This window comes from Castanea sativa, chromosome 5, assembly GCF_040712315.1.
Source record: "Castanea sativa cultivar Marrone di Chiusa Pesio chromosome 5, ASM4071231v1".
In the NCBI taxonomy this organism is placed as follows: domain Eukaryota; kingdom Viridiplantae; phylum Streptophyta; class Magnoliopsida; order Fagales; family Fagaceae; genus Castanea; species Castanea sativa.
In genome coordinates, this window is record NC_134017.1 from 44,908,620 (window position 1) to 44,926,711 (window position 18,092).

The window sequence follows — 18,092 nt, forward strand, 5'->3', positions numbered from 1 at the left end:
AATACTCAACCATAAGAACATTTTTTGGCAAAATATATATAGTCTATTTGGAATCCACTTATTTTGTTGAAATTAAAAGATTTTTACTAAAATACTAAAAATAAAAGTAAAAGTTAGCTGAAATATTTTAGTGAAACCCATAAATAGTATTAAAAAGTACAAAAAAACCCATAAAGAGTAGCAAAAATAAATTAAATAATTAAATAAGTTAAAAAATAATTTTTATCAAACATACCCATATTATTATATTAAATATTTATTTATTTTTTCTATTTTCTGTCGTCCTATAAACTCTGTTTGTGGAATGGTTGGTCAGATTTTAGACATAAAAAGCAACGTGCTTATTTCATTGGAGAATGGAAACGCCTCTTCCATTGTAGCGGGATCCATGGCTAATCATCGTTCCTCTGTTTTCTCAATGAAATTACAATTTATCAAACTCTTCCTCTCATTAGCCACCATTAAAGGCGTGTTTGGAAATTGCTACACGTCAATCTTTAGCTTCGGAGACTCACTTACTGACACTGGAAACGACTACTTCACTGATCCAACTGTACAGTGTCTCTTTCCTCCATATGGAGAGAGCTACTTTCATCACCCCACAGGTCGTTGCAGCAATGGCCGTCTTGTCTTAGACTTCACAGGTGAGCAAATTGATGAGCCTCAGCTTTTTAATCTTTATTCTTTGCCCTCACATATATACATTATTGTTGATGGGATTTTCTTTTTGTTTTTTGTTGGTAGCTCAAACTCTAAGACTGCCATTGATAAAGCCATATCTTGTCTTTGAGAATGGGAGTACTGTAACAAGTATTCAAGAAGGAGTCAATTTTGCTGTTGTGGGAGCAACAGCATTGGATGCAGCTTTTTTCTTCGAAAGGGGACTTGATGTGTCTACAAACGACTCTTTAAGTGTTCAATTGGATTGGTTTAAGAAAATGCTTCAATCTCTATGCAACACATCGTCAGGTCAGTTTACTATCTAATCATCATCATCATCATCATCTTCTTCTTCTTCTTCTTTTTAGTTCTCAATTCCACCCAGTACTTTGACTAAAATAATAAACCGTTTGACTGATTAGGCCTCTAGACTAGTTAGTTTGGCTTTTCATGATTTTTTCTGCAAAAATTTTAGCTCCGCAAATTTTTGCAGAAAAAATCTTATGTAAGCAACTTGCAGAGAAAAAGTAAAGATGGGTAAAAGTAAATCTGTTGTGACAGGCAGTCGTCACATCCTTTAACTATAATATCTCTTTTTGCTTGCATACTTTAGGTTTCAAAAGTTTTCCATGTGTTAAAAGAGATAAATTATAAATATATAATTATTAGTTCTAATATAATATTTTCAAGGAAAAAAAAAACACTTGTTAATAATTTATCAGTTTATAAATGCAAATTTATTGTAACTATAATGTGCTTTTCTTAATATTTGTGATTAAATTCTTCATTTTTAAGAAAATTTATAAAAATATCATTTAATAAAATGTTAAATCCAACTTACCCTTTTTTTAAATTTTTTTGAGAAATGTTTGAACTTAACCCATTTTATAAAGGATTCTCTTTAAAAAAAACAAAGAAAAAAAAAAGTAGGAAGATACAACACTTCACATACAAATCATATTGTATTTTTTAGAGTAATTTTATGATCACAACTTTGATGTGGTTAAATAAGAGTAATTGTTTATCACTTTTATGATTTGCATCACTCATAGTCGATCACATGTAAAAGTTTTGGCACAAAAATTGTATTTATGATTTTTTTTTTTACCTATCATAATTTGTATGAACTATTGTTGTTATATTCAATGTAAAAATGATATTATTCTAATTACTATCTTAACGTAATCATTTAATTTTAAAAAAAGTTTTAAACACGTTATTATTTATTTATTTTATTTTATTGAGAATACATTATTATTTATTAGTTAATAAAAATTATGTGATTCAATTTAATGCCATTGGCCTAGAAGGCCTTTGGCAAGTTCTCATGAATTTGGTTTGGTAATGAAAATATGAAATGGTTAAAAAATGATTAATTTAATCATTTAATCATAATTTTAACAATTCTCACATATTTGGAACCCAAAACTTCAATTTTTAATATTTTTAATGAGAAGTATAGTAAAGTGGGAGGTCAAATTTAGGATCTTTACTCTCTACCATATTAAATTATTAACTCTCTCAAATACTAAATTGTTTAAAGAATGAAATTTAATCATTGAAAATATTTCAAAGCTCAAACACAATTTTCAATTGACAAATGAATTGTTTCAGCAATTATATTAAAAAAAATAAAACAGAGTTTCTGCTTCAATATGAGCATGACTGTGATCGTCATGAGTGACGCGGCACTTTGTTTTCTTTTATGGGAAATACTTTTAAGATAGAAATGATAATATCTGTCGGTTTACCAAAAAAGAAAATTAGTAACATTTTTCGTCATTTCCTTGTTGCAATAAGAATGACTATTTTTCTTTTCAACCATTTTAATGAGACAAACAATGTGATGGCTACGCAAAAAACAACGTGATGGCTACGTTCAAAAAAATTAAGAAAAAAAAAAAAAAAAAAAACCGTGACGGCTACTATTCTCCAAATAATTGCGGTTGGTGCTCATATGCTAAAACCGGTACGAGCCTACCAATCAGAGCAGCTAAAAAAAAAAATTATTCATAATTTGTATAAGCACTCCAGCTTTGATTTCATTAATTTCAGAATTCTAAATTTCAGATTTATTCAATTAAAGTATTTTCATCAATAAAATTAGAGAATTGAAATGAATTTTGGTGAAGTGTAGACAATAAGTTTTACATTTTAACTTAAAAAAATAGGATCATATTAACAGATGTACTTAGAATCATTATTTATAAATTATAATAGGAAAGTTTTAACCACCACTTTCATGGGTAATATAAAAAATTGTAAGAAAAATAAATTGCTTAGTCATTTTTCCATAGAATATTTCTAAAAATAGTTCCTCAAGCAATACTATCAAGGAATTTGTTAATATTTTCCATATATATAGAGTTTAAATTTAAGTTTCTGTAGTTTGAAATAATGCATAAAAGATGAGCTTATAAATCGAATGGTAAATTACATTCGGTTGACATGAAAATTGGCACGCATGTTAAAAACATATAGAACATGTAATTCAATGATTGGATTTTCAAATTATGAATTCAATAACAAGTTATTAAATGATATAACATTACTAGTTACACCAGGTGTATATGTTAAAAATATATAAAATGTGTAATTCAATAGTTGAATTTTCAAAATATGAATTCAATAATAAGTTATTGGGTGATGTAACATTATTAGTTACAACAGGTGTAATATGATCCTAATCCATATATATATATTATAATACTACAATGTGATTGTTTAATACTAGTATTTTATTTTATTTTTAGTTTAAAATCCAAAAACACCTAGACTCTAGATCAATTACAAAACACATATTGGATTTCAATTTTTATTTTTTCTTATAACTCTTCGTGGTTTTCATATTCGATATCTGACCATTGTGATTAACTTTTGTTTACTCTTATGAATGAAAATAATCACTTGATCAATGTTACAAATCAGTAAGTGAATATGTTTAATGCAATCACATGATTTTTCGCTCATAAAAACTAACAAAAGTTAGTCATATAGATCAATTTGAAAAATATAGAAACCTTAATAAATTATAAACCCAAACCCCGAGATTAATTTTGCATTTCGGCCTTTTATTTGGGTTAGTGAACCACTTTTCATCATGAGGTATGGGTCATGATTAGTCAAATACAGGAAATCAAAAAGTCTAATGCTACAACACAACGAACGACATAATTTTTGTCACAACTCACCCATGTGGTAAGTTATTAGTGGCAGAGAAAAGGTGATGAATAATGTAAATTCATAATTTTATCACTCAGAACTCATGATGAATTGTGGCATAAATTATGTAGCCAGACTTTTTGATTGTAAATGTTTTTCTATTCGGAATAAGTCAAAGTCCACTCTGGTATAATGTCCGTTTAGGTAACGCTTGATTCTTCAAAAAAAATTTAAGAAGTCCCTGCTCATAGCTGGCTGGACTCCTTTCTCATCTACTCTCTTTTGTTTATCCAAGTTAATAATCTAATAACGTGTCAAATAAGGTTGTGTTTTTTGTTATTTTGGGAGAGTTATTTTTGTAGAAGAGTTCCAATCAATGACGTTCATTTATGATAATAATAGCTATTTATCATTAAACTAAGGCATCAATTAGTTTTTGATGTAGGTAAGTGTAAAGTTGTGATTTACAATTATGTTTTATGTTGGCTTTATTCCATGAAAAAAAGTGTTGTAATTGCTTTATTTTGTTCCTTGTATTTTGTATGATTTTATTGTATTGGGTTTAGTATTAAGTTGGTGAAGAATCAAGCATGAATTTAAGAACAAGTGGATTTTGCAAGAAGCTAACCCGTGAAAAAGTCATGTGAAAAACATATGCTAGAAACTGAAGAGTTATGTCAGACTATTGATTTTCGAGAGTGTTTTGCGGGTAAGGCCTTTCTGCGAAATACTTGAAAATACCTGCGAAACTCTTTACCTAGAGGATTTAACCTAGAGGATTTTTAAATGTAACTTTCTTAACATTTACCCATACTATATATATCCCCATTACCCATAAAAGTAAAGGAGGCCATTTAGGGGGAAAAACCCTAAATAGGTTTTCAATAACATACACACCCATCCTTTTAGAGAGAGAGCTACTCATCCTTAATGAGAAATCGTTGTAGCCTTATCTCCTTCCCTCTCCCACTGTCATACCTTGAGAGGAGATTTGTATTCAAACACAACCCACACATTTTTAGAGTGTAAAGAGTGTTTTGGAGTTTGGGAAGCTTTGAGAATTTGCCAAAAGAAACCAGTAAGGCTTGGCAGATGCAATCAGGCATATTGCGGGATCTGGAAAGCTAAATAAGATACGATTCCGAGAAGTCTTATTGGAGTAGGAGCTTGGAGGATTTAGATGCATTGGGTAGATTAGGCTTGGAGGGTCTCTTGCTAATCGCATATCCCAACTTATGGTTTAGTAGATCGATTTACCACTTGGAGGGCGACGGAGAGGTTTTTCGCCGAGTTCTTTGGTTTCCTCTTTGATAACACATCGACTTGTTATCTTGTGTTTGCATCTTTCTTCCTTTACTCTTGTATTTTACTTTTATTGTTTGTTGGTCATGTTTATGCACTAGAGTAGTTATCGGTTTATTGCACCTCATTTACTCTTGTTCCGCACTTAGATAAGTTAGAGTTTTACCCGTAATATTTTATTTGGGGGTCTAAACAAGCTCTTGTGTATTCACACAAATCCGAATTTTCAATTGGTATTAGAGCGGGTACACTTGTTTTGGTTTCATTACCTAAGTGTGATCCTTGACCCCCTGTGTATTTTGTCATGGATTGTGTTTTGTATGCTTCTATGGATGTTATTGATTGTAACATGCCATGTGTTTGTGAAAATGCCACTATGAGTTTTAATCCTCATAATTGTGATGACATGTTACATGAATCTATAGGTGTTGTTGTTGATATTCCAAATGTCAAACTCTTGAAGAAAAAGGCTAAGAAGTTTTATGAGAATTTCAGCAAATTCATTTGTGAAAAGGATGATTTGATTGCTAAGCTCAATGAATCCAATAAATTGGTTGAAAAGTATAAGAAACTTGCTAAACATTTTTTTGAAAAACTAAAGGATTTTGCATGTTTGAATGTTTGAATATGGACTTGGATGCTAAACTTGTTTTGTCTAACAAACTTGTTGATGAGCTAAAATGTGAAAATGAATCTCTTAAGATGTATGCCAAGTGTTTGATTGCTGAACCTATTACTAAAAAGGATGAAAGTATTTTTGCAATCATGTTGTGGTACTTGATTGTATGTCTATTGTGTGTTTTACCTTAAAGGAAAATTGGTGTACATTCCTCCACACAAAAGAAATCAAAAGGTGGAGAGAAAGACTCTTAAGCCAAAGTCTCTGTTTAGGTCCTAATCTAAGGTTTTGGATGGATCTAAATTTGTTCTAAGTTGCCACCATTGTGGTGTGATCGGTCATATAAGACCTTAATATTTCAAATTGAAGAGAGAACAAAACCATATTGCTAAATCCCTTCCCAAAAAGCCTAGTAGACCTAAACACATTGTTTGTCACCATTTTGGTGCCTTTGGTCATCTTAGACCTTATTGCTTTAAGTTTAAAGCTCTTAAAAGAATCAAAAGAAAAGAGAAACTTGATCTTTCTAGAAGTTGTACTATGAAAGCAAAACCGGTTTTGGGGGAAAATGGTAAGTTGTTGGAAAAAGTTTTTGATGTTCTTACTTCCTTGTCTATATGTATCTCCAATTCTCATTCTTCTAACCCTCATCTCACTTCTCATAAGACACTCATTCTAGATAGTCGTTCCGTTTGGATGAGGGAGGGTTCATATGGTTGAGCTTTTGCTCTCTTGGTCCTTGATCTAATTCTTTCGATCTTTGTAAGACCCTTTATGCATTAGATGCTTCATTGTCATGCCTTTGTGCATCATGCATCTTTTTTTTTTTTTTTTTTTTTTTTGCATTTGATCTTACTTTTATGCTTTTGTTTTTGTGTGTGTAAAAAATCTAAAAACACATAAAAAGTGAAAAATTCAAAAAATTTGATCGTATATGTTTGAGCACATATCACATGTGACTTTGGCCTAATACCTTCATACTGATGGCGTAGTGCATTTACGAGCGTAGCTTGTTTTGTATGCACATCTATCTTTGTGGAAAAAATCTTGAAATCTACGTATGATTGTTGTAAATTGATCTTCAAGCTTGTTATGAATGATTAGTCAATAGTCTTGTTGATCTTGATACACGCATAGACTTGTGCCTATATATCTTTCCATGTTTTTTTTGTTTTTGTTTTTGCTCTATAGCTCATCAAATGTCAAATCTCAAAAAGAGATAATGAGCTGCAAAAGCTGTTGCACATACTGGTATTTGACTAGGAAAAAGGAAAAGTGGGCTTGTATTGAAATGTATGATGCCTCAAAAAGCCAAAGGCTTACTCTCTATATTGAAATATCAAATTTTCAAGCATCGATTCAAAATGAGATGTAATGTTCTTATATGATCAAAAGTTATAAGTTGTAAGAAGTTAAAAAGAAAAGCTTCAAAGTTTTGTGATCATTTACTTGTGGGATGTCATATATGTTCATTTCTATAATTGAGATAAACCCCTTGACTTGGTACTAGTTGTGTATGACTTAATTGAATTGATCCTTGAAACTTTACTCTAGACTAAGGACTATTCCACCTTTGATACACACGCACAACACACAAGTTTAATGTTCAATGAATGCCTATTTCATTTATGTGTTTGTACATGATCAAATGTGATGTGATGTGTGTGTTTAACCATATGTGGATCAAACTAAAAAGATTTTTGTTCTTTTTGTTTGCTTTTGGAAGTGATTTGTATTACCCATGTTTTTCAAAGTTTTTTAAGTTGTTTTTGTGTGAAAAACATGTTTTCTAGATGTTTTCGTGACCTATTTCATGTGTAAGTATAGTCGCAAGTTAAATGGTACAATTCTCAAGTTTTTCAACTTTGGACAGAGAATTTCGTGACTGTTTCGTGACTGTTTCATGAGTAAGGCTTTCCAGCGAAATACCAGCGAAATTTTCGCAAGAAGCTTACTGGTGAGTTACCCATGAAAATCTCTAAATTAGCTTTTTAAAGGGCATTTTGTGGGAAATTTGTTTTAAACTTCTCACATCTTCTTCCAAACCCCTAGTGTAATGTTTCTACTTCAAAACTCAATTAAATTCAATTTTTTTTCATTCCATTAACATCTCTAAGGTAATCTTTAACTCTTTTCATTGATTTTGATTGTTTGATTATGTTTTTGAGGTTTTTATGTTCATAGTTGAGATTTTCTCAAATAGGGTTGGAAAACCTTTTTTTTTTTTTTATCAATCTTTTTGACTGGTTCTTGTTTTAAATGATGATTTGCTTTTGATGTTGGCCTCTTGTGTAAAAAATAACATATATTTAGGCAAGTTTTTCATATGTTCATACATTGTTTAACATACATGTTTAGTGTGTGCACTCTAAATATTTGATAAAATGCCCAAATGGAATTTTCTCATTGTTTTGGACTCCGATGAGTACCAATTTTTGGGGATCACCATAATTATTCATTTTTATCATGTTTTGATCACTGGTGGTGTGTTTTATACACTTTTCCCAGTGAGTGCTTATTTATGCATTGGTCATGCATCTCACATGTATACTAGATGCACCTTTGCTACATACGCTTTAACACTTGACATGTTTTTACTTTCACTCATACTAGTTAAGTCTTTTTAGACATTTGAGCACATATAACATGTTCTTGTGATTATGTCATGCCTTCGGCTATACTTTGTTTCATCATTCTTAGCATGTCATGTTTACTCTATGCTTTGTAGCATTTTTTATTTTTATCTTTTGTTTGAGCTTCACTCATTCATCTTACATCCCTCATGCATCATCTTTTACCCTTGTTCATATCTTCTTTTCTTTCCCTCATTCCTCTTGATTCTTTTGTCTATTCGTGACAAAAAGAGGGAGATTGTACCAAAGAGTATACATCGTCATTTCTATATGACCCATGTGTACATTCTAAGGGAGAGAAATGAAATTCTATCTCATGCACATTCGTAGGGGGAAAAAGCCATAGGGGAGATGCATATACCAAGGGAGAGAAGACAACTTTTATGAAAAAAATCTTGTTTTGTCTTGTTCTACACTATTCTTGTTTTCTCGTTGTTATATAGTGCTTAGAGTTACATTTAGTATCTATACTTTGTTGCTTTCATCGCATTGTGTTTATGTGTTGAACATGCATACATCCTTATGCCATTGTGCTTTATTGGTTGCATGTTTGGATGATCAGTTTCTTTGCTATGTGATCATTGCAATCATTTCTATATGACTATTTTGGTGTATGATCAAGTTGCTCATATGTTTTACATCATATTTACTTGATCGCAATTTATTTGTTACATTATACTTGTCCTTTTATCATTTGCTTTATCTTGAGGGTCTAATGCATTTTGTGCAAGTGTTTCAAGTTATAGGTATATATGTTCCAAGTTCATTATAGCTCTTAGATTTAGGTGTGAGTGAGTTTTGTCATTGTTTCCAAACTCACGTTTAAGTCTAGAGTCTGTTATAGGGTGTTTTGTCACGGAATAGCCAAAGGAGGAGATTGTAAAGTTGTGATTTAAAACTATGTTTTATGTTGGATTTATTCCATGACAAAAAGTGTCGTAATTGCTTTATTGTGTTCCTTGTATTTTGTGAAATTTTATTGTATTGGGTTTAGTACTAAGTTGGTGAAGAATCAAGCATGAATTGAAGAACAAGTGGATTTCGCAAGAAGCTCGTGAGAAGCTAACCCGCAAAAGAGCCACGTGAAAAGCACATGGTAGAAGCTGAAGAGTTATGCCAAGCTGTTGATTTCGCGAGTGTCTTGTGGGTAAGGCTTTCCCACGAGATACCCGTAAAACTCTCTGCCTAGAGGATTTTTAAGTGTGACTTTCTTACCCTTCACTCATACTATATATATCCTTATTACTCACAAAAGTAAAGGAGGTCATTCAGAGAGAAAAACTATAGATAAGTTTTCAACAACATACACACCCATCCTTTTAGAGAGAGAGCTACTCATCCTTAGTGAGAAATTATTGTAGCATCTTCTCCTTCCTTCTCCCATCGTCATACCTTGAGAGAAGATTTGTGCCCAAACACAACCCACGTCTTTTAAGAGTGTAGAGAGTGTTTTGGAGCTTGGGAAGCTTTAGACATTTGCCAAAAGAAACTGGTGAGGTTTAGCGGATGTAATCGGGTGTATTGTGGGATCCGGAAAGCTAGACAAGACACGGTTCCTAAAAGTATTGTTGGAGTAGGAGCTTGGATGGCTTAGATGCATTGGGTAGATTAGGCTTGGAAGGTTTCTTGCTATTTATGTATCCCAACTTATTGTCTAGTGGATCAATTTACTGCTCGGAGGGCGGCGAAAATGTTTTTCGTTGAGTTCTTCGATTTCCTCTTCGATAACACATCGACGTGTTATTTTGTGTTTGCATCTTTCTTCCCTTACTCTTGTGCTTTACTTTTATTGTTTGTTAGTCATGTTTATACATTAGAGTAGTTATCGGTTTATTGCGCCTCATTTACTTTTGTTCTGCACTTAGATAAGTTACAGTAAAAGTAATCTAGCTGTAATATTTTATTTAGGGGTCTAAATAAGCTCTTGTGTATTCACACAAATTCAAGCTTTTAGTAGGAATTGAACCCTAGATCTTTTATTCAACCATCTAGGACACTAAGATTATGTTTGTTTCAAAGGTGAAACGTTTTTCAATAATTATTCCACTAAGGATCTGTTTGGATATAACTTATTGCTGAAAACTGAAAACTGAAAACACTGTAGAAAAATAATTTTAAAATATGTGAATAGTACTGCGGGACCAATTTTTAATGAAAAAGTTGCTTAAAAGTGAAATTTGTGAGTTTGTGAACAGTGCACAGATGCACTGTTCACGGAAGACTTGGTCAACAATTGCGGCTAAGGAAAAAAAAGAAGAAAAAAGCTGAAAACGCGAAATGGGCAAACGCAAAACGTAAACGCCGGATCCAAATCCATCCTAAATCTCTCAAAACCGTTTTTAAAAAAAAATTATTAGACTAATCAATGAAGTCTTTTTTATTTTTGTCTCTTTCAGTTATATTTTTTTTCTTCTCCTCCACGTATTCTCTTTAATGTTTTCCCATATTTGTCTATTTTTTTCACCTCCACCATAAGTTTGCTTTTGTTTTTTCTTTCATTTCCTTTCGCTCTATGATAGCTAAGGATGGCAATGGGGTGGGGCAGGGCTGAAGAATGGGGTTTTCGTCCCCGCCTCGCATGGTTTTGTCTTGCCTCATCCTCGCCTTGCCTCGTATGACGGGGAAAACTTTCTCACCCCATCCCTGCCCCTTGGGGCCCCTCGAAGCCCCATCCCATCTCGTAAAACTCTACTTTTTGATAATTTGCCCTATAACTAGTGCAATTTATTAAATGAATCTATTTCATTAATAAAAATATTCTTGAAATTATAAATAAAATTATCCCATCAAATCAAGTCAAATTTTAGAAAAAAAATTGAATAATATATCCAAGTGTTTAACAAGACATTCACAAAAAAAAAAAAAAAAAAAACTCACAGTATAACACATAACAAAATAAATGTAGAGAGCCACATCAGGTCGAATAAAATAAGCTAATATTGATATGTTTGTTTAAATAGTAGGGTTTTAGGGTATGAAAAATTTACAAATTTAACCGTCAGCAACACGGGGTAGGGATGGGGAGGGGCAGGATAGGGCGGGTCTAAAAAGTCTAAACCCATCCCCGCCCCGCTCCGTAGTGTGGGGCTAAAATCTTGTCCTATCTTCGCCCTACAACTTTTACGGGGTAGGGAAAACCTGCGTGGGGCAAAGTAGGGTGGGGCTGGTTAAGTGGGGCGAGGATAATTGTCATCCCTAGTGACAACCTATTGTCTGGGGATGTAAATTGTTTTCTCTTATATTATAATAATGATTGGGGGAGGGGAGGGGGGGAAGGTGTAAATTGTTTTATATTATATTGTAAAATTGATCAAAAGTGGTGGTTTTAAATTACCACAGTAACTTTCTTCACAATAAATTGTTCAAAAAGACTTGGAATGACAATTATTGTTGCCTTATGGGGGTGATTTTCTTAGTTTGTTGAGACAATTTAACCATTACATTTTTTTTAATCAGTGTTAAAATGTGACATATCATTTATCTCCTTAACCTTTATTTGAGGAAGGAAATTACTTAAGTTACTAAGCAGATAATATTTAAGAAAAAGCACAAAATTTCTAAATATAAATTATTTACCAAAATTTCTTGAGATAGGTTGAGTAGTCTTTGAGTTCATCACAATTAAAATTATTTTGAAATTACGATATTGATAATAATAATAATAATAATAATAATAATAATAGAGAAGAAAGAGTATAAATGTTAAAAAAAAAACAATAAAGCTATAGTTTACAATAAAAACTCACAACATTTCTCAATTTATTTATCAACCAACACGTGGGCCCCTAAAATCTGTAATTTTGTTATTATTATTATTATTATTATTTATTTTTTAGCATGTGTTAGGTGGTACAGACATTTGTTTGTTATTGTGAAATTGTTCTAATCCTACCTAATTTTTATTTTTAAAAAATACCCCACTTATATTAATTAGTTGAGTGCATCAAATTTTGAGAGAAAGATTAGACTGAATCCAAATTATTGTTTAATTGAATCTCTGAACCTAATTTTCATTATAAAAAGGATATTAATTTGAAAGGATACTAGTTTTATTTTTTTATTTTAATTTTTTTTATATACAAGATAGAATTCTACTCTAGTCTAATCTAAGTGTATATGTGTGTGAAGCTCCCTTCTAGAGACTTAAATCCTGACCCTTGCCCTCCACACCCCATAAGCACTCATACTTGTGGAGTGACCATCGCACCAAGAGTGTGCGGTGGTGAAAGGATACTAGTTTAATGACCCAAAATACTGCATTATAAATTATTGATTTGAAATGTGTTGATAAACAATTATTTTGTTAATCTTCATTATTTTTAGCAGAGTTAATCTACATTCTTGTATTCTAATTCCTTTTTGATTAATGGTTTGGTCCACCACAATTAAAATTCTGATTCGGCTACTGATTATTCCTCGCTATGATGAAGTAGTTTATAAACCTCTTGATAACATGATATTTCAAAAAATAAAATTTCTTGATAACAAGTTCTTTTATTGAATTATCCAATATGTATCATCGATTTCTTTAAAAACACGCTCCACTAATTAAGGTACGCACTTTGCGGAAATCTTTCTCTGAGTTGGCGATATTTGAGAAAGTATTTGATAGTACCATTACTAACCAAGTTCTTACAATAACCATTTTTTTTTTCTCGATTTAAATCTATTAGAGGTGAGAAGTGACCAACTAGATATAAAGTAAGGCTCAGGTCAAATTATCCCTTGTGCACTTATTCCAACTCGAATGGCCAACCAAGCTAGGGGAACATACTTTGTTCTTTTGGTCTATGTGATATTCTCCCACTTAAGGGTCTATTTCAAATTTGCTTACGTTGTTAAAATTAAAAATTTTTTGCTAAAAATATTGTAGATAAAGATAAAAGTTAGCTGAAATAAACAAAGTGACCTATGAATAGTACCAAAAAGTGCAATAAAACCCATGAATAGTAGTAAAAATAAGCTGAATAGTAAAATAAGTTGGCAAAAATAATTTTTGTCCAACGGACACTAAATGTTAATGTATTGATTATAAAAAAAATGATTATCAAAAAGTTTAATGTTAATGTACTTGTGCATATGAAATCATGGATGCAACCTTAACTAGTTAACCAGAAAGATATAGGTAGGGCTATCCATGGGTTAGGTTGGCTTGGGTTTGGGCTTGACTCGGACTCGACCTGATTGAGTCGGATTACAAAAAATGTGACCTGTAGCTAACCCGATATGGGTCGGACCCAGTGGTTCGGGTTATTGGTTGAACGGGTCGGATTTGTTCGTTTGGCAGGTTTGGGCTTCGAATTGGGTCACTCTTCACACGCCTTACTCTCAGCACACTCTCTCCAAAGCTCAGTTGTGACCACTCATCCATCTTGGCAATAGCACTACTCCAGCACCACCTCACGCACCGACGAGACGAAGCTCTATTCCGACCACCCAAGCCGTCCATTTCCTCCACTCAATGGTGAGTTTTCTCCATCTTTTCTTCCCACTTAACCTCACTGCCATGCTCCACTGCTGCATGTCTCCAATCCACCGCTGCCATCATCCACCCCCGCCAGTATCCAAGCTACCCTCCTCCATGAGCTTCGATCTACATTTAAGCTACCCATCTATGCACATAACCCAATCCCCATTTCGGCAAACCCACATCCACCTTGGTTGATCCACATCCCACATACCCATACCCATCGATCCACATCCAAGATGAAAATACACCTGAGAGTCTAAGACTAAGAAGTTGAGAACAAGAGGTTGAGAAGACTTAACCCATGGTGGAAAGTGAGGAAAAGTAGTGTCAGGTGTGGTGATGAGGCGGCAACGACAGCAACAGCTAAGGTTTGGAGAGGAGTGGAGTGTAGACTGTGAAGGCTAGAGGGTGTGGTGAAAAGTTGAGACTAGAGAGACTTGAGATTGAGATTTGAGAGTAGAGAGAACGGAGAGTGATTTTTAAGAGAGTGAGATTCTGATTTCTGAGAGAGTAAGATGAGATTGAGGACTAAGAGAGGCTTTTAAGAGAGGAACTGTGGAAGAGATTTTGATTTGAAGTTTAGTACTGCTTTTCGTGTGGACTGAGGCTTTGCATTTGTGTGTAATCTCGGCAACTCAGTGTTTAGTCTTATCACTTATCAAGTCAATCTTCACGTGTTCACCTAAAAGAACTGATTTTTTATTATTTTTTTTATTTTAAATCTTAAACTATCGGTCGAGTTGGGTAATACGAGTTTATAATACCTGAATCCACTACCCGAACCAAAAATTCGGTTTTTGTGAGAGGCAAACTTGAATCCGACTGACTATGGACTTTAGGTCCACCTACTGGGCCTCAAGTCGATGGGACCCAATCGGTTTGGTCGGGTCTTTTACCCGTTGGACAGCCTTAGACATAGGAATAAAAATTTCTCTCTACATTTGATAGGCTACTAATGTAATTAAGCTCAGAAGTTTCTTGGTCGTCACATGTTATTTTTCGTTCCTATGTTGACATTCAATGAACAGCTAGCTAAAAAAAAGTTGTTTATTCCTAACAATAATTTTACATGATAGTGTTTGTTGTAAAGGTTTTTTTTTACTTACTATATTTTATTCATTTTAGTTTAGATTCTCTCTTTTCCTCAAAAAAGAAAAAGAAAAAAAGATTCTCTCTAACTTTGCTTGATTTTCTGTATTATATAATGTGTTTACACTTTACAGTGCAACTAATTACCCTAGAAAAAATTATTGAGTATTCTCGAAATATCATAAATGTGTACTCTTCCCTCGCATATGAATTGTGAGTCCTACCATGAATTTAGTTAGTGAGACCCATAATTATGTGAGAGAGGGAATATGTATTTATGGTACTCTAGTACTCAATAATTTCCCATTTTTCAGGCCTTCAACATTTTTATTTTTAGATCTTGCACTAGATTTTCCTTTTAATTTTTGAAATTTTATTTATGACCAAGAAAAAAAAAAGTGTCTATTTGGTAAAAGACTTTACCTATTAGCTTTTTGTTTTTTGTTTCAATTTTTTTTTGAAAACCAACTAGTTTTACTTTTTGTGTAAACATGGATGACATGAATTTGGTTATTGTGAGAACTTGGTTAGTACCATTCTTTTTCTCTAGTAATGTGACGAACATTTACAGAATGCAATGAAATCTTTGGAAGTTCTCTATTTTTTATGGAGATTGGAGGCAACGACTGCAATATTCCATTTTCCATGTATAGGAGCATAGAAGAGATTCTGACTTTTGTGCCACTAGTGATTAATGCAATCGCTTCAGCCATTAATGTAAGAACTTATGTTTAGTAGATTGCAAAGTAAAATTATTTTCCTTTTAGAAAAATTTCTTGATTATTGCATCATGTTTATTTTTTATAATCATTATTGCACTTAGTGTAATAATTATCCTTCACAAATATTGTTTTTTGTTTTTTGTTTTTTTTTTTTTGAAAAACACACACACACAAGGAAGAGAAAAAGAGCTCTAAAACATCGCTTATATGAAAGATAGAAAACATCTTGAACAACCCCCCCCCCCCAAAAAAAAGGAACATAGAACTTCTATAAAGATGGTTATATCAGCATATGAGAGTGCAAACAATAGAGTGGGAGTCGATGTGTGACTTTTTCTTTGATACCAATAAAAGTCAGAAAATTACAAAATAGCTGGATGAATCCAGCTGTGATGTCCTGGAATATTGGCTGCTAGATTAGCTATACAAAAAACTGAGCTCAAGATGGCTCTGGGGACACAAAAAGGTTTATAGACAATACCCTGTTGTTGTAAAGCAACAAGATCTGCAACCATAGTCTTTTCCTGCCATCTAGTAGAACATTTAGAGTTACAAGCCTAAACTATGCTACTGCTGCTGCACAAAAACAAAATTCTGTAGAATCCCAAACTCCTAGCTTTTAAGGCTGTCTCCACGATTGCTTTCTGTGATTTGAATCTTTTACCATCAAGCAAGTTCAGCATGAAGTGAAAAGAACAATGAAATTTAAGTTTTCTGCTGATCACTGAGAGTTTAGTTTCGGTAACTTGAATGCTATAAATAAAAATATTCTATCCCACTTTTAAGCGTTCCACTTAAACTACCAACCGCAGTGTTAAATTTAACTTTTTTTTTTTTTTTCTCTCTTTAAAAAAAAAAAACTTAGATAACTTTATAAATAAAAAGTACGTGACAAGTTATGATTGGTAAAGTATAAAGTAGAACACAAAATATAAGATAGTGAATTTCTATTCAATTTGAAGTTGGAGATACTTTAGTTTGTAAATTGCATATGCACTATATGACACTGCACTCTAATTGTATTTCTATAAACACACTACCTTTAAAGAGACTTTTTCATGATTTAAACATTGCCTTGCAGGAGTTGATTGAGCTAGGGGCAGTGACTCTCATGGTTCCAGGGAACCTACCAATTGGATGCTCTGCAGCCTACCTAACATATTATGAGACTGCAGATACGGACCAATATGACCCCGAAACTGGCTGTCTAAACTGGTTAAACAAGTTTTCTGAGTACCAGAATGATCAACTTCAAAAAGAACTAAGTAGGATCCAAGCACTACATCCACATACCAATATCATCTATGCGGATGTTTACAATTCTTCAATGCGTTTTTATCGTAATCCAAGCCAGTATGGTAACTCAACCTTCTTAATAATTTTCTTTATTTTGCACATATTGACAAAACAGATTGGAGATTGCATTTGTTAGTACTTAGAAGCCCTCATACTTGAGAATAAAAGTCAAAAGACTAACTTTTGGAACCACAAGTCTCGTAAGGGAAGTATATTATGTGTTTTAAATCTGGATGATTTGCTAGAACCCATTCTTGGAGTCAAAGTATTTCTTAAGGATTGCATTTATTACACACAAATTGTTACATACACCATTTTTGAATTGAAACCATGACTTGAAGTCATGATTTTAAACTTGAAAATCTCACGGTTTCAGTTCAAAGGAGTTTCTGTGTTTATTACACAAACTGTTACACACATCCCATTGTTGAAATAAAACTGTGACTTGATGTCACGATTTTAAACTTGGAAATCAAAATTACAAGTCACTGTATTGGTTAAAAAAAAGTGTGTGTAACAACTTGTGTGCAATGAGTACCACTCATTTTTTTAGGAAACAATAATACATATCAAAACACACAAACACAAAAGTAATATATAGAGTTTGTTAAACAGACTTATAATACATTACATAACCAGAGTACCATTTCATGTTCATTTTAGGTTTTACTAGAGGAGCACTCACAGCATGTTGTGGAGGGGGAGGCCCTTACAATTACAACACATCAGCGAAATGTGGTGATCCTTCAGTGAGTGTTTGTGATGACCCTTCAAAGTATGTTAATTGGGATGGTACACACTTAACAGAAGCAGCATGTCGATGGATTACCAATGGTTTACTCGAAGGGCCATACACCATTCCTCAAATTAGTATCTCCTGTGTTTCACAAGATGCATAATATAAGCCGTGATCCAATTACAACTTTGTCGGGTTCTGTGAGTTTTGGCATTACCTGGATTGCCCTGTTGGAAAATTAAGCTTTGTTGGAACGTGTTGAACTAAATTACTTCGTTCTGTGGCCTCATAATGAGTTATTTAGTCCATAAAGTTAAACTGAGATCGATAATGTAATGTGACGACTTTAAAAAAGGAATTTTGCAAATTTGTTTGCACACACAATACAAGGCTAGCTATCAGG

General features: G+C 32.9%; 1 protein-coding gene across 1 annotated transcript; it reads left to right on the plus strand.

Moving 5' to 3' along the window:
- Positions 1 to 298: 298 nt before the first annotated feature.
- Positions 299 to 18,011, plus strand: LOC142637365 (GDSL esterase/lipase At1g31550-like). The gene is made up of 5 exons (XM_075811645.1): positions 299 to 644; positions 745 to 969; positions 15,507 to 15,652; positions 16,739 to 17,015; positions 17,617 to 18,011. Exons 1-5 carry the CDS (start codon positions 305 to 307, stop codon positions 17,850 to 17,852), a joined length of 1,224 nt encoding a protein of 407 aa, XP_075667760.1. The 5' UTR covers positions 299 to 304; the 3' UTR covers positions 17,853 to 18,011.
- Positions 18,012 to 18,092: the final 81 nt, after the last annotated feature.

Excerpts from the sequence above, each read along its gene's own strand:
- LOC142637365 (XM_075811645.1), top strand. The coding sequence starts at position 305 with ATGGTTGGTCAGATTTTAGACATAAAAAGCAACGTGCTTATTTCATTG. Across the intron at positions 645-744 it reads TCTTGTCTTAGACTTCACAG|CTCAAACTCTAAGACTGCCA; the intron begins GTGAGCAAATTG and ends TTTTGTTGGTAG. Across the intron at positions 15,653-16,738 it reads CAATCGCTTCAGCCATTAAT|GAGTTGATTGAGCTAGGGGC; the intron begins GTAAGAACTTAT and ends ATTGCCTTGCAG.